The following is a 22360-nucleotide window of genomic DNA, read 5'->3' as shown; positions in this document are numbered from 1 at the left end:
GGGTCTCTACCAGGGACGGCTGAGCAGGCGCCACAGGCAAGCTCGAGGCGAGGTATGAGGTCCTCTGCTCCATTACTGGCTGGGTTAATGAGGTGAGCTACAGAGTAGGTGTGACGGGGAGTAGTCAGGCTTCCCGGGCCTTCCACGTATCCTTGCTGAAGCCCGTGAGGGAGGGCCACATCATGGAGGAAGGGGATTCCCTGGAAGTTCCTCCCCCACCTCTGGTGACGGAAGAGGGCCCAGCGTACAGGATGCATTCTCTGCTGGATTCCCATAGGAAGGGCCAGGGCCTCCAGTACCTGGTGGACTGGGAGGGATACGGTCCTGAGGAGCGCTGTTGGGTCCCGGCCTCCCAGGTTTTGGACCCCGACCTCATCGCCTCATTTCATAGGCGCCGCCCACTGAGGCCTGCCCCGAGTCGACGGGGCCGGCTGTGGGCCAGGGGCCGGTCAGGGCCTTTGGGGGGGTGGGGTTCTGTCATGGTAGACCGGTACCCAAAGGGGGGGGACACGCTCCTGCCGGACCAGGACCGTGTCACGCACTTTCCTCGCTCGCAATCACCTGTCTTCTGACAGGATACACCTGCATCTCATTGACCTGCACGCATATTTATACACCCACAAGTTCAAAAGGATGGCACTGCACATTAGTAGTTGAACTATGCGAGCCTACTGGAGAGATGCTACTCCGCTCTAAGTATCCACTAGACTCGGCAACGCTACTTGGAAAGTATGAATAATAACTTGTTAATGGAACTTTGCCTCTGGCTTCCTCTCTGCCACCCCATCACAAAACCTGTGTTAGATAGGTTGGGTTGACCACATTTCATCAGTGTGGAAGGTAGATGCTATGAGAATGGCGTCAAATTTAGTACTATTAAGTTTAAGGAAGTTCATAGCCATCCAGTTTTTAATGTCAACCCGGCATCTGATCAGTGAGTCAGGGGGCAGTGTATCAGAGGGCTTGGTGCAGATGTAAACTTGAGCATCATCAGCATAACAGTGAACCTTAATATCACCACGTGTAAGCAAGTAAATTATGAAAAGAAGGGGGGCAAGAACTGAACCCTGGGGACACCATGAGTGAGAGCACAAGTATCTGACCTGAGGTTGCCCAGAGTGATGAATTGTTGCCTGTCAGTCAGATAAGGCCTAAACCAAGCAATTGCTGTGTCATTGACAACAGTCCAGGTCTGTAGCCTATGCAACAAAATGTCATGACAGACTGTATCAAATGCCACAGTAAGATCTAGGAGGACAAGGATGTTCACTAGATCAGCATCACCTCCCAATAACAGATCCTTAAGATCAATTGACTTCACTTTATTTTCTATGTATTTTATTTTTAATATTACTTGATGTTTTAGCTTGTTTGTAAAAGTTCATTATAAATTAAGTGTTAGATACTGGAGCCTTTCTGTCATTAGACACCCAACACAAAGTCTCTGCCTACTAGCCATGACACGGCTGCTTGACCACGAGCTGGTTGCCCGAGGTCATCCGCTCCCTCTTCTTGTCTCCTTTACATTTACATTTACATTTACATTTACAGCATTTAGCAGACGCTCTTATCCAGAGCGACTTACAAAAGTGCTTTGTCATTTACTCATTTACCATATTTGTCATTTACCCCTCCCTTTCTCTTTCTCGCTCTCCCTGTCTCTCTTTAAGCACAGGAGTGGATAATGGCAGGCACGGGAACAGCTCGTGGCTCGTTCGTGCAGAGAACATCTAATCTTTACTAACCTTGTCTCTTTCCTTTCTACGTAGACCCTTAGAACATGCCTCACTTTTCCCCATCATCCTGTAGATTTAGATAATAGATATAGGACACATATATACTCTGTGCTTTCCTCAATAAAGTGGAACACTCTTGATTCACTACCTTGGTGTCAGTGTCTTTTGACTTCTCTGGATTGATCCGGTTACAGAGGACGGGAGGCAGAGGGTAACTTGGCGGAGGTCGAACCTGAAGGACTGGTCACTTTAAACCAGTTTCTAACATAAAGGTTATTATTAATATACTGTGTGATGCACTTATACATGATATGCATAACTAAGAAATGCATAAAAGAACTGGTTCTCTGTTAGCAATCAAGTACTGGTCAACTCTACACTGACTATTCAGCTTATCTAAGTACCCCATTAGCCCCTTCATTCACTTTCTATAGTTTAAACTAGCTCTGCTAGCAAGAGGGTATTGTTAAAAATGGATTTGACTTTGTTTCCTAATTACCAAATGATGAATACAAACTCGGATTATTCAGTCTATCATTGGGAGAATCATGAATGTTATGGTTTTATTTACCTGTCTTACTGCACATATTAGTTTGGTTACTAAAATAAAACCTCTGCAATTGGATCCTCTTCTACATGTGTGCAATCGTTACAGTTTTGCTTCTGTTATGTACTCTGCTTTTGTTTCTGTATCTAACGCTGCTGGCTTTTCACTCTCATTTTGTGTAACTACAACAATTATGGATTTGCTCTTAATTAATATCAGTCTACTTAGTCCTACCTCCGTTCACCCACCGTTACAGTCTTAGACTGAAAAGAAAAAGAACCCTCAAACAAATAGCAACAGCAACAAAGCATTTTTACATGGACATACATATGCACAGTTTTAAATGTAACTGTCTACAGTACAGCTGTACTGTATTTACCTTTTCACTGATCTCATTCATTGACCTCAACAATGACATCCATACAGTGTGTCAATATTTTATTCATTACAAATAAGTCAATATGCATTTTTAAATTCACAGATTCCCTCTAATTAGATTTGAAAAAGATAAAAGGTATTATTAAACACACGGATGGACTGTAGAGCTATGTATGGAGACATTTCCAAAGATGTTATTTCAGCTGGAGAACATGGTGCACCTGAATCAACCATAAGAAAACGGCATCTCTTGGATTGAGTAAAAGTGAGATGGTATATGACCATCGCCTAGAAGTGGCAGTTGCCCATGCTGTAAGACTGTGTGGTTGTTAGTTGCCTAAAAACATGAGTCTCGAGTCTCTGAGTTCTTGTTTGTCTATGATACAATGATCTAATTTGCGCCATGATTATACAGGTCTGATATATGAATTCAAAATGCTGACTGGTTATTTGGCAATAAATGGGATTTGTGTATCTTAAAACTGAATGTCAGTTACCCATCACAGAGCTACAAAATTGCCTTTTTAAAAATTGTAAAATGTAGCTAAATGGGTATTATTGAGAAAAAGTCTGAATTATTAGGAACCCAGAAACCTGAACCCCATACTTTGCGTATGTTGGTCATAAAGTACACATTGATCGGTACGAGAAGTTAGCTATGTTCAGTGTTTCAAATGTCATGCTTGTGCATGGGTAAAACAACAAATGGTTGCTCATGCTACAGTGCTACAGGTCTGTATCGTCACAGATAATAAGTTACTATGCTACTAACATGAGGTTAAGTTTCAAACATGCTAGGGATGCAGATGTAGCCCATGGAATGTGGGATCAGATGAGGATGGACCACATGGACATTCTCATGCAAGATGGACTAGACATTAAGTGATTACTTTTTTTTTCCATTTTATTTATTTATTTTTCTATTTTACTACTTATTCCGCTCCTTATTGTCTATATTGTTACTACTGTGGTGACTGTTGTTGGCCAGAGGAGGATGTGCCCCACTTTTGAGTCTCAGTTCCTCTCAAGGTTTATTCCTCATGCTTTAGGGAGTTTTTCCATGCTACTGTCAGCCTTGGCTTGCTCAGTGGGGGCATTTGTAAAGCAGCTTTGAAAACAAAGTTGTAAAAAGCACTATATAAATAAATTTCACATGACTTTGACTTGACTATTTTGGCCTTGTGCCAAGAAAACAGCAGCACTTCATGCCAATTCATTATAGAATTGTGATCTAGATTAAGGTGTGCAGTTAGCTGGTTGTCTTTTTGGGAAGGCCAGCAATTAATCAGATATGAAATCAAACACTAACTGTTTTGATCATAAACATTCTACTTGGATTTTGTACAATATGTGAGTTCTTTATGAGCATGGGACATTGAAATGCACAGAAATGAAATGCAAACATTCAAACCTTTAATACTGGTGATTTTGTCACCCTTATGAACAAGAGTGATGAGCAACTACAAAGAGTAAAAAATAGTAAATAAAGAAGCAAAAAAAGCTGTAAATAAACCGTGGAGTGAATTCACTTAGATATGCTACCACACTCAACATTATGTATGTAATATATGCATATAAAAGGGTTACTATTGTATTTCTATGATGCTTCCATGCTTATAAATGATTTTCAAAAATGTGTTCTTTTACACAGCAGGACACTGAGCAAAAGCACTCTCATTCTTCTCTGACTGAAGCCTTTCCTTTGTGTCTTACAGGTTATCATAGACTGTAAGTAAAAGAACAAGAGGAAATAGAGGACAAAAATATTGCATTGGGTAATAGTCCTATATGGTCTAATTACAGTATGCCTTACAATGTAATAAAACACAGTGTTAAACAGATGGTATAATATAGTTAAAGTTCTTTTTAACATACATTATTGATGCTTTTAAATTTGGTGAATGTCAGGACACAGAGCACATATCTAGAATGTTTTAGATTGGTCAGTATTCTCATAGCACAAATTAAGGAAATTCCAGTGATTTATTAGAAGGCTTATTGGCATATTGGAGCCTTCTGGGACATCAGCCAATATTGATAGGACAACACTGTGACAGTAATAAACCATTACAATAATATGTTATGCAGCTGTAATGTTTCCTCATATGCAAAGTCCACTTTGAAGGACCCAGTTTGGTACTGTATTCACTATTGTACAAAAAGTGATCCTCCTAAATATCCAGAACATGCTTCAAAATTATATCACCATTATCATTGTACTATAATACATCACGTGTCAGATGCTACATAGAGGCCAGTCCATCATCGGTTAATAATAAGCAGTGCAGCTGGAGTGTTAAGTAAAGAGAAACATAAACCAGTTATAATGGGCTCCACCTAAACTGCATCTGTATTCTCACCTGTACCACCTCCTGAGTCCTGTCCAGGGGAGATGACGTCATCATAGTCCTCTGGAGTGAGAGCTACACCAGCACATGTAAACAAGTTTTAATGCCACTGAGCAACAGGTCTGACATTTTTAATGTGTTGATTATTGTTCTTAGAATTCCATTATCATTTTAAGAGAAACCAACCTGTTGCAACATGTGAGTTTGGTCTAAGAGTAACGGCATTATCATCGATCTCTACCACATCCTCTATCAAAATGTACAGATAAATGTCATTAGACGTCAGTGTCATTCAGTGTCATTAATGTGTTTATAACTTACAGTGCAAAGTAATATTTAAATCAAGTACAGTTTAACAAAAACATTGTTGATGTTACAAGATGAAGCTGTACAAAGCTGAAGTCATACAAAAACTGAGTGCAGATAGAAGTTGCCTATTTTGGCAGTAGTGTGAGTAATGAAGCTAATAGTATACTATATTTTCCAGAAACAAATTGGTTATATTCAAACTTACTTTCTACTCTATCAGGTATCTGTCCAGGTCTGATATCATCATAATTCTCTGGTGTGTTTTCTGTGCCTAGGTCACCTAAATCAAATAAAATAAGATGAAACAGTTACTTCAGCCATGATCTCTTTAATTTTAGTGAAATAAGGAATTAAACACTTACTTGTCAGACCACTACTGGTGATGGCATCATCATAATACTCAGTCTTTTCTTCATTGACAGATTTTGCTGTAACTGAAAGAAAAAAGTGAATTTATTATAAATTATATTAAAAGAAATTCTGCCTCCAAAAAAATTCTCAATGCGATTAATCTCCCAAACTCCACAAGTCCACATCTGGCTCACAGTAGAAGCTGTGGTATATTCAAACATGAGAAATGTATACTCATCTATGGTGAAGTTTATACATGGGATTCTTCATGATGGATACTGTCATTAATGTAAACATGTATCATTTCACTAATTGCCAACAGATAAATTACAGCACCTTCAGATGAACTGAACCTAACAGAGCAACCGTATTAAAGAGAATCTCATACTGAGATAACAAATATTAGGATATGTTTCCAGTCAGTTACCTATAGCAGACTGATTAATTAATACTATAATCTCTATAATTTTCAATATTTCTTTGTGGGTTGTATCCGCCTCCCTTACCTGAGAGAAGCTCTTCACCAACAACTTCATAACCAGAATGTTGTACTTCAGAGCGGGTACGTTCTGTCAGAGGTGAACAGAGTAATCATGAGAAATGTTTGAAATGTTAAATTATGAGTATCTACGTGTATAGATAATGAAGCTGGGTAGCTGTGAGAAAAACAGAATATTTGTCTAGTTGACTGCAGTCTTACAGAGGATACAGAAACATAAACTAGTCCGGGAAGTTACCAATCGACAACATTCTTGTTTTTATGTGCCTTTATCTTATAATTGTATTGAACTTTAACTTTGTTTTTGTTTTGTTTTTTGTTTGTTTGTTTTAAATCCGCTCTGGGGTGATAGTTTTCATCATATAAATAGTCTATTATTAAACACTTTATTCCACCCATTGTTTCTATATATTCCTGTAAAGCTCCTTGAATTCCTATTGTGCACAAAAGGTATATATATACATATAAACTTACCTTGCTTTACAGTGATAAGACATCTATCATGATATTATTCAAATCTCTTAGTGTAGTGAGTAGCAATAAGTATATAGTGATATATAGTGAAGTTTATACATGGGACCCTCCATGATGTATAGTCAATAATTTGAACATGTATCATTTCACTAATTCCAAAAGGTAATTTACAATATCTTCAGATGAACTGAACCTAACAGAGCAACAGTATTAAAGAGAATCTTATAATGAGTTAACAAATACCAGGTTATGTTTCCAGTCAGTTACCCATAGCAGACTGACAAAATAATTTTTTAAAAAGTTATTAATTTTTTATAACAATACAATTTCTAACAATACTATATTGATTGTATAATATGTTAGTTACATTACAGTACTGAGAAAGTACAAGATTATTAACAAATATAATATAATATTTATAAATTTTAATATTTCTCTGTTGGATGTACCTGACAGAAGCTCCTCACCAATATCCTCATAACCAGAATGCTCCACCTCAGAGCTGATATGTTCTGTCAGAGGTGAACAGAGTAATCATGAGATGTTTGAAGTGTTAAACCATGAGTATCAACCTCTGTGGATAATATATGTATATATATATTTGAATTCCTATTGATACTGTACAAATAAACTTACAGTGATAAGGCAGGCAAGCCATCATAATGCTGCACAAATCTCTTAGTTTAGTAAGTTGCCAGAAGTGTAAAGTGTGACAAAATATGAATGGTACATGGCTTCAAATGAACCAACATAACACACAGGCTATCATTTTTTTCTCTCACTCTCTTTCCCTCTGTGTCTGTGTCATACATACACACTAGGATTACCTCCAATATTACCCTTCAATAACACTCACCTCTTTGAGCTGAGATAGGTGTTCTTTCAGTGATGACTCTGTGGTTGATCTCTTCATAGATTCCTTCAGGCAGATTTTTACACCTCCACTTAGAGAGTACTGAAGGTGAAGACAGACAGAAACATGGTTCCAGAAGATTAATGACAGACTGAAGGATTAATGATGTAAGATGTCTGAAACTGTAAATGATGTGTGAATGTCCCTTACCACTCCTGAGCAGTCTGTTCTGGTAAACCAGCCCAGCAAGAAGCACTAAGGCCATGAAAAGTAGCACTCCCAGTACCAGCAGGACCACTGGAGAAGCAGACAGAGTAGCTGCTGTTGGAGTTTTTGGACGACTGGTTATCATCTCTGACTTTACATCTGGACAAGGAATTACATAAGAGAAAATGTATAACTGTCATGTAGCTCGTTGACTACATGAATCTACACGCCCAGAATCCTCCGGGGAAATCCTCGTCCCTGGAATATTAAGTAGCTGCACCTGTTCTTCATTTACTTAGCCTATTTATACACTTTGCACTCTCATACTCATTGCCAAGTATTGCCTACTTGTTTAAGTGCATTCTGAGTGTTATTTTTGGACAGCTGTGCATTTTTTTGTGCTGTGACTATTGCTTGTGTTTTGTTCGACCTCGGCTTTATGCCTTACTTTAGATATTCCTGTTTGTTTCTGTTATATTGCCCATGCCTGCCCCTTGACTTTGGACTGGATTTATGAACTGTGCTGTTAATAAACTGTTCTATTGTTGTCAATCCGCAAGTATGTCACCTGTCTTTCAGCGTGACAATAACTCAGTTTCATTTGAAAGTTTTAGAAAAATGAGGGAGAGGAATAAAAAACGAACCTGAGATGGAGTTGGTGGTTACTTTGCTTGTAATAACAGGGGCTACAGATACGTCTATAAAAAGAGATCCAAATCAGTCAGGACAGCACAGAACTCACACACCTATACAAAATCAAAGCTTTAATTAAACAAAGCCTTAATTAGCTCTAGGCTCAAAATCTGATTGACCCTAGAAATGGCATGTCTTTAAATATTATTCAAGTCACATGTTGTACCAGACATTATTGCTATTATAATTATTGATTATGTAATATTGATGATAAAGAATTGATGGCAAAATCCAGAATTTCTTGGATTGTTAAAAATGTATACTCTGATTTACAATGTCATTGAGCAAATGTGAGGCTGAGCCTATTGACAAGCAAAAAAAGCAATTCATCAATAATGACGCTGCTGATGACATTTGTATTTGCTCAATGTTTGATCAGACTGGACTGTATACTGCTTCAATGAATAAGGGTGTGTAAAGTCAGGGTTGTACATTAGTTAGGAGGGAAGAACATAATTACTAGGTTCTTCTAATTTCTTTAACTGAAATCTCACTCCTTTGCACCTCTTCCTCATGACTTAGCTCCTCCCTCTGGGGACGTGAAAAAAAGATGCAAGGATGAGATGTGAGGACAGAGGGCTCAGTAACAAAACCATTGCCCAATGAGAATCCTTGCATACTGAAGCACCAGTTTAAAGCAACATGGCTTATTGATCATGTGCTGTATAGGTGTTTCCCTCATCACCAATTTCAACTTACAGAAATGCATAACAAGATAAAATTAGTCTACAAACTAAACACACAATCATACATGATCAAAACATTGAATTCACAATTTTTTAAGGTACTGAATCAAAGCAGTTATTTATTGAATCCAGGACCCTGTCTTTGGTTTCATCTGACCTGCACATGTGACTCCAGCATCCTCTTTGTGGGAGCAGTCAGTGTGGTTCTTCAGTGAATAACTGCAGTCCCACAGGTGAATCTCATCCCCTCTACACTCCATTGTGTTGAGCCAGATCACCCCTTCACCAGGACCAAAGGCAGCACTTCTATCAGCCCTCAGTGCCTTCCCACAGCCCAGCTGCCTGCAGACCACCTCAGCATCCCTGATGTCCCACTGATCATCACAGATGGAGCCCCATGCAGCATTATGGTAAACCTCCAGCCTCCCAGAGCAGCTTGTATCTGCCCCCATCAGCCTGAGAGGCAGGTGATCTACATCATAGATACCAAAGAAGAAACCTCAGGAAAGGGCAATTAATTTACTAAGACAACTGTTTGGATTCAACAGATATCACATTTCTTGTGAAGTTTGGCTGTGTAAAGTATTGATGTAGAGTAATCCACTAAAATTTACAATGACTAGGATTGGCTAGTGAATGAATTTTGATTAATGTTCTCATTAATTTGATTAATGTCAAGCATCCTTACCTAAGCATTGCCTTTGATAGGGAAATAAAGAGCATTTCACATGTTGCTGCTCTCCTGTGAGTATGGTGATAAATTTTGATTGTAGATTTAACACTCCAATGAACTTAATTATGAGATTCTCTCATCTGCTTCAATCGCAGAGTTAGCCCTTGATATCTGCAATAATCTTTATATACTTTTTCAGAAGTGAACATTCACCCATGAAATATGGGTTTTTTGGGGGGTTTTTTAACCAATATTGTGTAAATATAATTTTAGTAATTATATATTTTTGTTGTAAAAATGCTCACCACTGCAAATGACTCCAGCATCACGTTTATGAGAGCATGCTGTTCGACTCCATGATGAGATCGGACATTCTGACAGGTGTGTCTCATTCCCATGACAATCAAACACATCAGCCCAGATGTGGACACTCCCCTCCCCAAACCAATCTGCCCCCAACACAGCCACAGCACTCCCACACTTCAGCTGTCCACAGAGGATACTGGCAGCTCTCATATCCCAGCTATCACCACAAACTGAGCCCCAGTCACTGAGGTACTGGAGCTCTACTCGACCAGAACAGGAGTCCCAGCCGTTCACAAGACGCACCGCTGTGTGACCTGTAAAATAACATGAACTAATTAAAGGTATGTAATCAGAAAAGTATCTTTTCTCAGTATCTCATAGTTACACAATATTTCTGACAAAAAAAATGGCAAAGATTAATTCTTAACCTGAACATTTTAGTCCCACATCACTATAATGGGAGCAGTTGTGTTTGACTAAAGATGTTGGACAGAGAGAAATCTCAGATTCGTTGCCTCTACACTGAAGTTCCTCTGTCCACACCTGGCCCTCCCCTTTGCCAAAAGCAGCTGCTCCCAGCACCTTCACAGGAATCCCACAGCTCAGCTCTCTACACACAACCTCTGCATCCTGCTGGTCAAAGTCTGCATCACACACTGTGGTCCAGGTCTTCCCATGAAGCACCTCTACTCTCCCAGAGCACAGGTGAGGACCGTCTGTAAGTCTGGGCATTATGTGACCTATGCGTGACATAACACCATTAACACCATGAACACCACATGTAATAATGGATGGTCTACAAACATAGTTAATTAAAGAGACTAATGTACTTAAAGTCAAGAGTATCTTATCTATATTCTTTCAGTGGTGAGTCTAGAATCAAACCTAAATCCGATACTTCTAGATGTACACGCATGTTAATAGATCTCAAAATGTATCAAAATTAATTCTATAAAAAGATGAATGACAAATATTGACAGTATATCTATTGTTATTAACATCCTGTTCATTTCTATTAAGCATAAATTAAACATACCTGAGCAGATGAATTCAACATCATAACCATGATCACAGCTATGTTCACCCCAACCCAGTGATCCACAATGTTTCAGTATAGACTTGGATCCACTGCAGATCAAATGACTTATCCATATGGGTCCTGATCCTGGTACAGCCATATTAACTCCCACTGGCTCTCCACAGTCCAACTCTCTACACACCACTACTCCAGCTATTGCATTTACTCCATAAACACGCACTGTTCCCCACTGTCCTCTATGAAGAATCTCCAGTCTCCCACCACAGCGACTTCCACCATCCGCCAGCCTCACACTGCCTGTGTGTGACCAAGATGAAAAAGAGACAATGACAAAGAGGGCTAAACAGAGACAGATCATCACATACAATTTGTCTTTAAGACAGAAAATGTGTTTTATGTGAATTGTGGAATTGTTTAAAAACAACTTTTACCAGCACACACTAGTCCCACATCATTGTCATGGGAGCAATTGTGTTTAATTGAAGGTGATTTTGGACAGAGGTGAATCTGAGATTCATTTCCTCTACACTGAAGCTCTTCTGTCCACACCTGGCCCTCCCCTCTGCCAAAAGCAGCTGCTCCCAGTACCTCCACAGGAGCCCCACAACCCAGCTCTCTACAAACAACTTCTGCATCCTGCTGGTCAAAGTCAGCATCGCACACTGTGGTCCAGGTCTTCCCGTGAAGCACCTCCACTCTCCCAGAGCAATGAGAACCTCCAACCAATCTGACCCCTAAAATATTAGCACAGGAAATAGAGACCATAGAACACTTTCTACTGAATAAGTGCTTATACATACTGATTAGTTAACATATTCAATTTATTATTGCACTAGAAAATGCATAGTTCAAGTATTTTTCTTTAATCATAGGAATTAAGAAAAAAAAATTATCCTTAGAAAATATTTCATTTTGGGAGGACAACTGACAAAGATGAATTTAATTACTTTTACTAAAGCTAATGAAGGACTGCTGTTCTATCTGAAAAAAAAAGTGAAAACACAAGAATGGCTAAAAGCTCATTCATGGGTCCATCTCCATACAGGCTCCTAAAAACAATACCAGTCACTATCAGACATCTAAAGATAATAATATGTTTTGCTATTATAAAAGATAATAATAAAATGAGAAAGATGCATAAAATGTGTAAGAAATGGTATGACCAACTCAGAAAGCTTGAAACATAAGCACGAAGAAAATCAGGAAGAAAAGTAATTAAACTCATTCTAAACATTTGTATAATTTACCTGAGCAGATAACTCCTGCATCTCTGCCATGATGACAGTCACTAACCCCCATTCCACTTGATCTACATTTCTTCAGTGTAGACTCCAATCCACTACAGTCTACATCATCCATCCAGACTGGTCCTGATCCTGGTCCAAAGTGAGCATTGCCCAGTACATCTACAGCCTCCCCACAGCCCAGCTCTCTACACACCACTGCAGCATCTGTCATACCCCACTCATCATCACACACTGTTCCCCACTGTCCTCTATGAAGAACCTCCACTCTCCCAGCACAGCGATTGCTACCATTCATCAGCCTCACACTGCCTGCACATTGGGCGGGGTTGTGGTGGGGGGGTGGACAGAGATAAGCACAGATAAGTTTAATTGACATTATGCGCCATGGGCCACTAGGTAAAGCCCTCACCACTTCCCACATCTAACACAGCGCTCATGTTCTATTAAATACAGTATACCATGGCTTATAACTAGCACACCTGTGAACTGTTTGGAACTCCTTAACTGTACAGTTTGAGCTTTCTTGTTTGTCAGTATTATTGTGAAGTCTTGACAGTTTTCTCTGTCTGCATTTCTGTGATCTTTATCTACTGCATTTTGCTCTTTTTTTTCTGAACCTCCTTTTCTCATGGTTTGTGTTCTTAGTCATTCATTTTTTGGCACTGCTTTACCAAATTTCCTCTTTTCTGCCTCAATGCTTGTTAAGACTATATGGAATTTTGCCATGTTGTATTTCCATAACAATATATCTGTCAATGGGTCATAAACCTTCTCCAGTTTCAACATCACAATCACAGAGATAAAATGTTAAAAAATTATACATATTTTATATTTATAAAAATTCAGTAACAGAGAGAATCTATTTAAATCCTAAATAACTTATATGACTAGTGTCAAAAAAATACAAAATTAACTGTGAATGATGCATTTCTTACCAGAACACACCAGTGCAACATCATTGTCATGGGAGCAGTTATGTTTAATTGAAGGTGATTTTGAACAGAGGTGAATCTGAGATTCATTTCTTTTACACTGAAGCTCCTCTGTCCACACCTGGCCCTCCCCTCTGCCAAAAGCAGCAGCTCCCAGCACCTCCACAGGAGGCCCACAGCCCAGCTCTCTACACACAACCTCTGCATCCTGCTGGTCAAAGTCAGCATCACACACTGTGGCCCAGCTCTTCCCATGAAGCACCTCTACTCTCCCAGAGCAGCGAGGACCACCAACTAGCCTCACTCCTAAAATATTAATTTAAGAGTACAAAAAACATTCAGTCTTTTCCAATGATTAATGTTCAAGTGTTGAATTAAATATATCTGTTGGACAAGTATCAACCTTTAAAAGTCCTTGAAAATGTTTGTGGTGAGTCGTTGCAATAATATGCATTATATTTTTATATTCGTAAATGGAGACAGAAAAGAAATTAATGAATGTTGAAGAGTAAACTGTATTCTTTGAGTTTGTTATTGAGGTTTAAAGCATCTTACCTGAGCAGATGACTCCAGCATTTTTAGTTTGGTAACAGTTATGTTTACCCCATCCTGCTGATGTACAGTTCTTCAGTGTAGACTCTGATCCACTACAGTCCACATCATCCATCCAGATTGGTCCTGATTCTGGTCCAAGTGAGCATTACCCAGTACATCTACAGCCTCCCACAGCCCAGCTCTCTACACACCACTGCAGCATCTCTCATATCCCAGTCATCATCACACACTGTTCCCCACTGTCCTCTATGAAGAACCTCCACTCTCCCAGCACAGTGATTGCCACCATACACCAGCCTCACACTGCCTGTGCAGGACAGAGTGAATAGAGAAATAAATAAGGAAATAAAAAGTGGAAGAGATACAGAAAAATGTTACTGTAAAATCTTACATAACTTATAATGTTACACTGAGAAATACATTATATATGAATAAAGTAAATCTTACCACCACACACCAGTCCCACATCACTGTCATGAATGCAGTTGTGTTTGAGTGTAGATGATGTTGGACATGAGTAAATATCTGATTCGTTGCCTCTACACTGAAGCTCCTTTGGCCACACCTGGCCATCCCCTCTGCCAAAAGCAGCTGCTCCCAGCACCTCCACAGGAGGCCCACAGCCCAGCTCTCTACACACAACCTCTGCATCCTGCTGGTCAAAGTCAGCATCACACACTGTGGCCCAGGTCTTCCCATGAAGCACCTCCACTCTCCCAGAACACAGGTGAGGACCACCAACCAGCTTCACTCCTTAAATATTTGCACCGGGAATAGAGACAAATGTAACTTTTTGTAATAACAGAGAGTCATTAAGCAGATTAATCGTAATGTGATGCAGTAGTTAATGCATGATTTATGGATTTTTCTTGAATGACAACAAAAAAGAAAACCTTTATATAGAAAATATATACTGCAAACACAGAAGACATGACTATGACTAATATTTATGTAAAGTGTAAGAAATGTTACAATTAGTGCATGAATAAACCATCCAAATAACCAAATATGATTGAAACTAGTCATGGTAACTAAAATATTCATTACAGATGTCATATGCAGATCTAGTACATCTTACCTGAGCAGATTACTCCAGCTTTTTTAGTTTGATTACAGTCATGTTTACCCCAACCTGCTGATCTACAGTTCTTCAGTGAAGACTCTGATCCACTACAGTCTACATTATCCATCCAGATTGGTCCTGATCCTGGTCCAAAGTGAGCATTACCCAGTACATCTACAGCCTCCCCACAGCCCAGCTCTCTACACACCACTGCAGCATCTCTCATATCCCAGTCATCATTACACACTGTTCCCCACTGTCCTCTATGAAGAACCTCCACTCTCCCAGCACAGCGACTGCTACCATCCACCAGCCTCACACTGTCTAGACAATAGATAGAAATAAATAAACAAAGAATTTGTTCCTTAAGTGGTACATAATGTGCACATGAGGTGAATAACTTTTTTTATTTTAATGTTACAGGCATTTTAAAAAGTACATTTATATTGTTAATCTACATTCTTTTTTTTTCAAATTTAAGTATCTTAATAAACATAAATAAAATGCATTTTAAAGTTTATTTCTAAATGTGAATCCGAGTTTTACTTACAAAAAATATAAATATAACATTTGTTAAAATAAGTGTAAAACTTACCAGCACACAATAGACCCACATCGTTGTCATGGCAGCAGTCATGTTTGAGTTTAGTTGATGTTGGACATGAATAAATATCAGATTCATTGCCTCTACACTGAAGCTCCTCTGTCCACACCTGACCCTCCCCTCTGCCAAAAGCAGCAGCTCCCAGCACCTCCACAGGAGGCCCACAGCCCAGCTCTCTACACACAACCTCTGCATCCTGCTGGTCAAAGTCAGCATCACACACTGTGGCCCAGGTCTTCCTATGAAGCACCTCCACTCTCCCAGAGCAGCGAGAACCACCAACCAGTCTGACTCCTAATAAAACACAAAACCATGGTAGATTTTGATTAATTTTAATTATGTTTTTCCATTAGCTTTCATTTATTTGTTTCTCTCTTTCCCTATTTCTCTCTCTCTCTCTCTTTTTGTTCATCTCTTTAGGTGCCAACTTTTTGAAAGGAGTCTCACTTCCAAGCATGCGTGCTTAATCAATTACATGCATGTTAAATCAATTACACTTTTGTGCCATAATATTTGTCAACAGAGTATAAATTGCCACAAAAAAAAATATTACATTGATAAAAATTTTATTTATGAAGAGTTGTGCATGGCATTTTGCTTGCATTTATACTGAATAAACTATGGTGGTTTTGTATCAGTCTGACAGTGTACAAAGCTTTGATCTCTAATAACTTTCTTTACTTAATAAATGATAAACAAGTCCAGACAGGCCACACAAATTAATTATGAATCTTTATGTGGTGATTGTAAAAAACTCTGCTCTACTAATGTTCGCATTGCATCACCATTGTTAAGAAAACAGCTGCTAAGATACAATCACAAACTACCAAAGCTGGCAGCCCAATGTTGCCAGCTGCAGTTTCAATTATCTACATTATCTGAATTATAAGAAGTTTCAATAAATCATCTACAACAAAAGTTTTAATTTACACATTCAATTGTTATGAGTTTCTGAAAAATGTAAGTAATAATCTGTTGTCAGTTTGAGATTTAGCTATAGCAATTAATTTAGTGATTAAAATTGAAACAGTTTCGCTTATTGCTCTGGCTCTGCTGTATTAATAGCAGTATTAAGTAGCCATGTTACTAAGAGTTAAAATGCCAGCTACAATTCAGATGATATAATTTATACAAGTAGTAATAGAACATTAATTGCACTTCGTGCTTCAGATGTTCCTGTGAGGGGTCACCACAGTGGATAATTCATCTCCATCTTGCCCTGTCCTGAGCATCCTCCTTTGTCATCCCAACCACTGAATGTCCTCCCTCACTGCATCCATAAACCTACGTTTGGTCTTCCTCTCCTCCCACTGACTGGTGACTCCATCCTCAGCACCCTTCTTCCGATATAACTTTCATCCTTCCTCTGCACATGTCCAAACCATTTCAGTCTCGCCCCCCTAACTTTGTCTCCAAAACATCCTACCTGTGCTGTCTCTTTAATAAACTAGTTCCTAATCTTTTCCACCCTTGTCACTACCAATGAGAACTACAACATCTCTATCTCTGCCACCTCCAGCTCCCTCTCCTGTCTTTTGGTCAGTGCCAATGCCTCCAAGCCATACAACATAGCAGGCCTCACTACTGTCTTACAGACTTTCCCTTTCACTCTGGCAGCTATCCATCTATCACAAATCACTCTATACCATCCACACCACCCTGCCTGTACTCTCTTCTTCACCTTTCTATCACATTCACCATTACTTTGTACATTTGACCACAAGTATCCTCCACTTTCATCACCTCAACTCCTTGCAATTAACCTTTCTGTCACCATCCATCTTTCACACATGTAGTTTTTACTGTTTTACTCCTGCTAACTTTCATTCCCCTTCTCTCCAATGCATAACTCCATCTCTCCAGACTCTCTTCAATCTGTTTCCTACTCTTGCTATAAATCACAATGTCATCTGTAAACATCATAGTCCATGGGGACTCCTCTCCATGATATCTGATAGCTCTTTCACTTCTTACCCTTACCCTTTTGCCTGTCTCTTTTCTGTAGGACATTCTTTTCTCTCTCCTCTTCCCTCGCCTGACAGTAGCACAATTACCACCAGTATACAGTTGGCCAACAGCAGTAGTGCCATTCAAATGACATTTATGAAAAGTAGCTTGCAATATATCTTTAAGGATTACATATCTGTGTGCTCTCTCTTAATATGCATTAATAATATGAAAATAAAGTGTGGTCCGATATCAATGGTATTCTGAGAAAGAAATGGCTAGCTACCTACCTAGCTAAACTACAAGCATCAGAAATAGTGGCTGAACTGAACTCATGGCGTGTAGCAATGCATGTCCCATTTTGAGGCATATTTTAGATAAAGATTTTAAAGGTTACAATGTTATAAAAATTAAGGTTTTTATTAATTTTATATATTTATTTTAATTTTGACCACATGGAGGCACAACATAGGATATCTAGAGTGTAGTTTCTGTTGTCCTTATGATTTTAAAAAGGGCAAAAACAATTGTTTAATAATAAATGGCTTGACCCAACCACTAAACATGAATAAAAGAAAAGTTGTTGTATTATCATTATTATTCTCTGAAAAAATATTTTAAAAATCACAAATTCTGCCAGGATATGTAAACTTGTGAGCACAACTGTAGTTAGGTCTGACTAATCGTTCGCCTAATTGCAAGGTAAATATAACAAAACAGTAAGATGTCTAGTAAGTTACATTTGGCAAGAGCTCGGAATACTCTGTCAGATTGTACTAATCACAAAGTGATAAAGTGCAATGCGATGCTTGTAGCTTCTGTTATATGCAAGATATTTAGCCGAGATGAAAACCTCAACATAACACACGAAGTCAGTAGGACAAACACCCAGAGTAGGGAAAAACACCTGTTTATTCAATATTATTGCACACTGAAACCAAATATGTTTTCAGGTTTTTTTACCCATTATATTTATCGATATGTATGTCATTTAGCAGACGTGAGTTACCAAATTGCTTTTAGCTGTCTACTTAGAACAAACAGTTTAGAACCGATTATACTCACTTATCTTTATGTATAGTAGGCTTATAGAAAATCAGTACCAAGGAAAGTGAAGCCCCTCTGTTGGCAGACTATTGCTGAACACTGACGAGGGATGTTTCTGAGGCTAAATATTAGTGAAATACATACACCGGTACAAGAATGTACATGTGTAATAAACAGCCTTATTTAGGAATAAGTAATATCTACTTATTGTGAATGTCACTTAAGAACCATATATATACAGTCTACAGTAGTGGTCAAAACCTTTAAGACTGACACAAATTTTGGTTTTCACAAACTTTATGCCTCAGTTTTTAGATCCTTTTTTCAGATGTTTATATATGTATAGTGAAGTATAGTGAAGATGTATAGTGAAGTACAATTATAAGCATTTCATAGGTTTTTTAACTTTTTATTGCCAAATACATCCAGTTTTACCATAGATTTATTATTTACAGTTGGTCCTTCTTTTTTAAGACTTATCCAGAATGCAAATTGCATATCAGCTTCTGGGCAAAATCTTGACCAATGGCAATCCATTCTTGCCTAATCAGTGCACGGAGTTGATCATAGTTTCTGTGTTTTTGTTTGTCCGACCTTTTTTGAGGATTGACCACAGGTTCTCAATAAGATTGAGATCTGGGGAGTTTCCTGGTTATGGATCCAAAATTTCAATGTTCAAGCCACTTGGTTATCACTTTTGCCTTGTGACATGGTGCTCCATCATGCTGGAAAAAGCAGTGTTCATCACCAAATTGCTCCTGGATTGTTGGGAGAAGTTGCTCTTGGAGGAGGTTTTGATACCATTCCTTATTCATGGCAGTGCTATTAGGCATAATTTTGAGCAAACCCACTCCCTTGGATGAGAAGCTACCCCACATATGAAAAGCCTCAGGATGCCTCACTGTTGGCATGACACAGGACTCATGGTAGTGCTCACCTTTTCTTCTGTGGACAATTATTTGTCCAGATGTCCCAAAAATTGAGAAGGGGGCTTCATCAAAGAACTTTGCCCTAGTCTTCTGCAGTCCAACCCCTATATGCAGAATGTCAGTCTGTCCTTGATGTTTTTCTTGAAGAGAAGTCATTGCTGCCCTTCTTGACACCAAACAATCCTCTAAAAGCCTTCACCTCACTTTCTGTGCAGATGCTTTAGTCTTTTTTAGGAGACTGTCCTGGTGCTTGCCTGACTTTCTTGGGTGCCTTGCCTTCACTGCAACTGATCTCTCTCCTTGAAGTTCTTGATGATTCGATAAATGGTTGCTTTAAGTGCTATCTTACAAGCAGCAATGTCCTTACCTGTGCAGCCCTTTTGATGCAATGCAATGATGACTGCACATGTTTCCTTGGAGGTAACTATGGTTAACAGAAGAAACCTTCAAGCACCACCACCCTTTTAAAGCAACCAGTCTGCTCTTCTAATCAGCATGACAGTGTGATATCAGCTGCTTTGTCCTCGTTAACACTTTCTCCTGAGCTAACGAGAAAGATCACTGAAATGATATTAGCAGGTCATTTTGTGGCAGGGTTGAAATGAAGTGGCTGGAATGCAGTAACTTTGTTGATTAAGTTAATTTTCATGGCAAGGAATGACTTTGCAATTCATAGCAATTCATCTGATCACTCTAGATTACAATCTACAGTTAATGCAAATTGCCACCATAAAAACTGAAGCAGCAAACTTTGAAAACCTAAATTTGTGCTAGTCTCAAAACTTTTGGCCATGACTGTATATATGTCTGGTGTTATTAAATCAATTCCAATGAAGTAACTCACAACTTGAGTAGACTTTTTAACAGATACTTTCTTACTTTTACTTCTACTTGAATAATTACTTCTACTTGAGTAACAGTACTTTTGCTTGAGTACAGTTTTTGGCTACTCTACCCACCTCTGCCTATAAGGATCAAATTTAGACCTGTGACATTTTGAGCAAAGGAGCGAAGTGCAAGGGAAATGTAACAAAATGTATGCTTAATTAAGAAAGTAACAAATAGACAAAACAGGACTAAACTGAGGGCAACATAAATCAAAAATAAAGAGCTGTAAAAACGGTGAAAGGAAGACTAAATAGTACTTGCAGCTTACTAGACATTTACTTTCCTGGAGATGTTATTAAATAAAGAGAGTTTGAAACAAGGTACAGATATGTGTGATGATCAGTAAGCAGATGATTGGGAACATGGAAGTGAATGAGTGGTGCAATTGGTTGAAGGGCTGGTGATTGACAGGTTGGAGGTGTATAACTGGCTGGGTGATGAAGCGTGGGTATAAGTGGGTGATTATGCATGTGAGTTTGGAATGGTGTGGGCCATTGTAAGGGCACCACATGTTTTCTGCACTAGAAGAGTACTCATTAAGACAATTAATTTTCTAGCTCTAGAGGAATCATTAGCGACACTTCCCCCGAGAACACTAGTATTTTGGAGGCACATGATGGCCAGGGCTTTATAAAAGAGATTGTAATCTGGCTAAAAAAATGGCAAGCAAACACACAATTAATAATAAATAAATAAATAATTTGTTATTTAGATTCAGAAATCTCTTAGTAACTAGTCTATACCCATACTGTCTCACACTCTGAGCACTGCTATCTCACCTGTCTCTTATTTGCTGTCAATTAGTAGCAATTAAAGCTGGACTACTAGTTTTAGTGAAGTATTTCCAGCATTTTATGTTGTATCCTGAGCTTTCTCTTCCTGTAAGATATTTTGTGGTTTTTGACCAACTCTTTGAATTATACCTTTTGCTTGACTGTGTAGTATTTTTGTATCTCTGGTTTTTGGCTTTGGACTGTTTTTGATTATTCTCTGGATGTCCCCTGTATACTGGTTGCTGTGTTAAACCTGATGGAAAACCTGATAGAAATTTGAAGAAATAATGTCTAATGTGAAATGTTACAGGTAAAAATGGAATCATAAAGAGGATCAGTGACAGACTCATTATATTTCAAATTAAGAACAGCACAATTTACCTGAGCAGATCATTCCAGCATCTCTATCATGATTACTTTCATCAAATGGTCTCCAGATTTTAGCCGCTCCACATTTTTCCCATGCAGGCTCTGATCCAGTACACACTCTTTGATTTATCCAGATTGTACCTGATCCTGTTCCAAAGTGAGCATTACCCAGTACATCTACAGCCTCACCACAGCCCAGCTCTTTACACACCACTGCAGCATCTGTCATATTCCAGCCATCCTCACACACTGAGCCCCACTTCTCTTTATGAAGACTCTCCACTCTCCCAGCACAGTGACTACCACCATCCACAAGCCTCATACTGTCTGTATATGAGAGAGGAAGAGGAAATTAGTTAGAAAAATAACCATATTAACAGCACAGGTGTTCGTAATAGCTGTGCATGATAGCAGGTGTTTCTGTCTCTTCTACATTTAGTTGAGGTAAAAAAAAATTCAAGGAAATATGGTAACGTTTTATTTTTTATGACAGATGCAAATTCATTTAGACTGACAACAATAGGAACAAAGAGGTAATAACATTATTCACTCAGATGTATTTTTTTTTACATACCAGCTGTGATGAGTGTGACTGTGGATGACAGTAGAATAAAAGCCAGACTGCTGTCCATTATCCTCTGCCCTGCACACACTCTGTTCAACCCAGTAGGTAACACAAGCTTCACCTCCACTCCCCCAGAGAGACTGAAGGAACTGTGTCCCCTCAGCCCCCCTCAGGCAGAGAGAGAGAAAGAGAACTCCTCACAGTCACCAATCACAATCACTATTACCTTATTGGCAAGAGGAGGGGAAATCATCAAACATCTTCTGTGACAAATCAAAGAAGGTATTTTTAAATCTCTCCATATATATCAAAAGACCGTCGGCGCTGAGGAACAGAACTCCA

At 38.8% G+C, this 22360-nt stretch overlaps 1 protein-coding gene across 1 annotated transcript; it reads right to left on the bottom strand.

Moving 5' to 3' along the window:
- Window positions 1-4370: 4370 nt before the first annotated feature.
- Window positions 4371-15957, bottom strand: LOC113572534 (deleted in malignant brain tumors 1 protein-like). The gene is given in 24 exon segments (XM_035528160.1): window positions 4371-4387; window positions 5022-5084; window positions 5196-5258; window positions 5524-5598; window positions 5681-5752; window positions 6176-6238; window positions 7092-7154; window positions 7499-7597; window positions 7706-7861; window positions 8347-8400; window positions 10258-10374; window positions 11097-11396; window positions 11666-11833; window positions 12347-12655; window positions 13282-13357; window positions 13547-13584; window positions 13834-13962; window positions 13965-14000; window positions 14003-14140; window positions 14287-14586; window positions 14912-15216; window positions 15248-15260; window positions 15492-15794; window positions 15948-15957. Coding segments are annotated over 24 exon segments (2967 nt in total).
- Window positions 15958-22360: the final 6403 nt, after the last annotated feature.

The sequence above is a fragment of the Electrophorus electricus genome, chromosome 7 (assembly GCF_013358815.1).
Source record: "Electrophorus electricus isolate fEleEle1 chromosome 7, fEleEle1.pri, whole genome shotgun sequence".
NCBI classification, from domain to species: domain Eukaryota; kingdom Metazoa; phylum Chordata; class Actinopteri; order Gymnotiformes; family Gymnotidae; genus Electrophorus; species Electrophorus electricus.
This window is presented reverse-complemented; position numbering and strand designations above follow the sequence as displayed.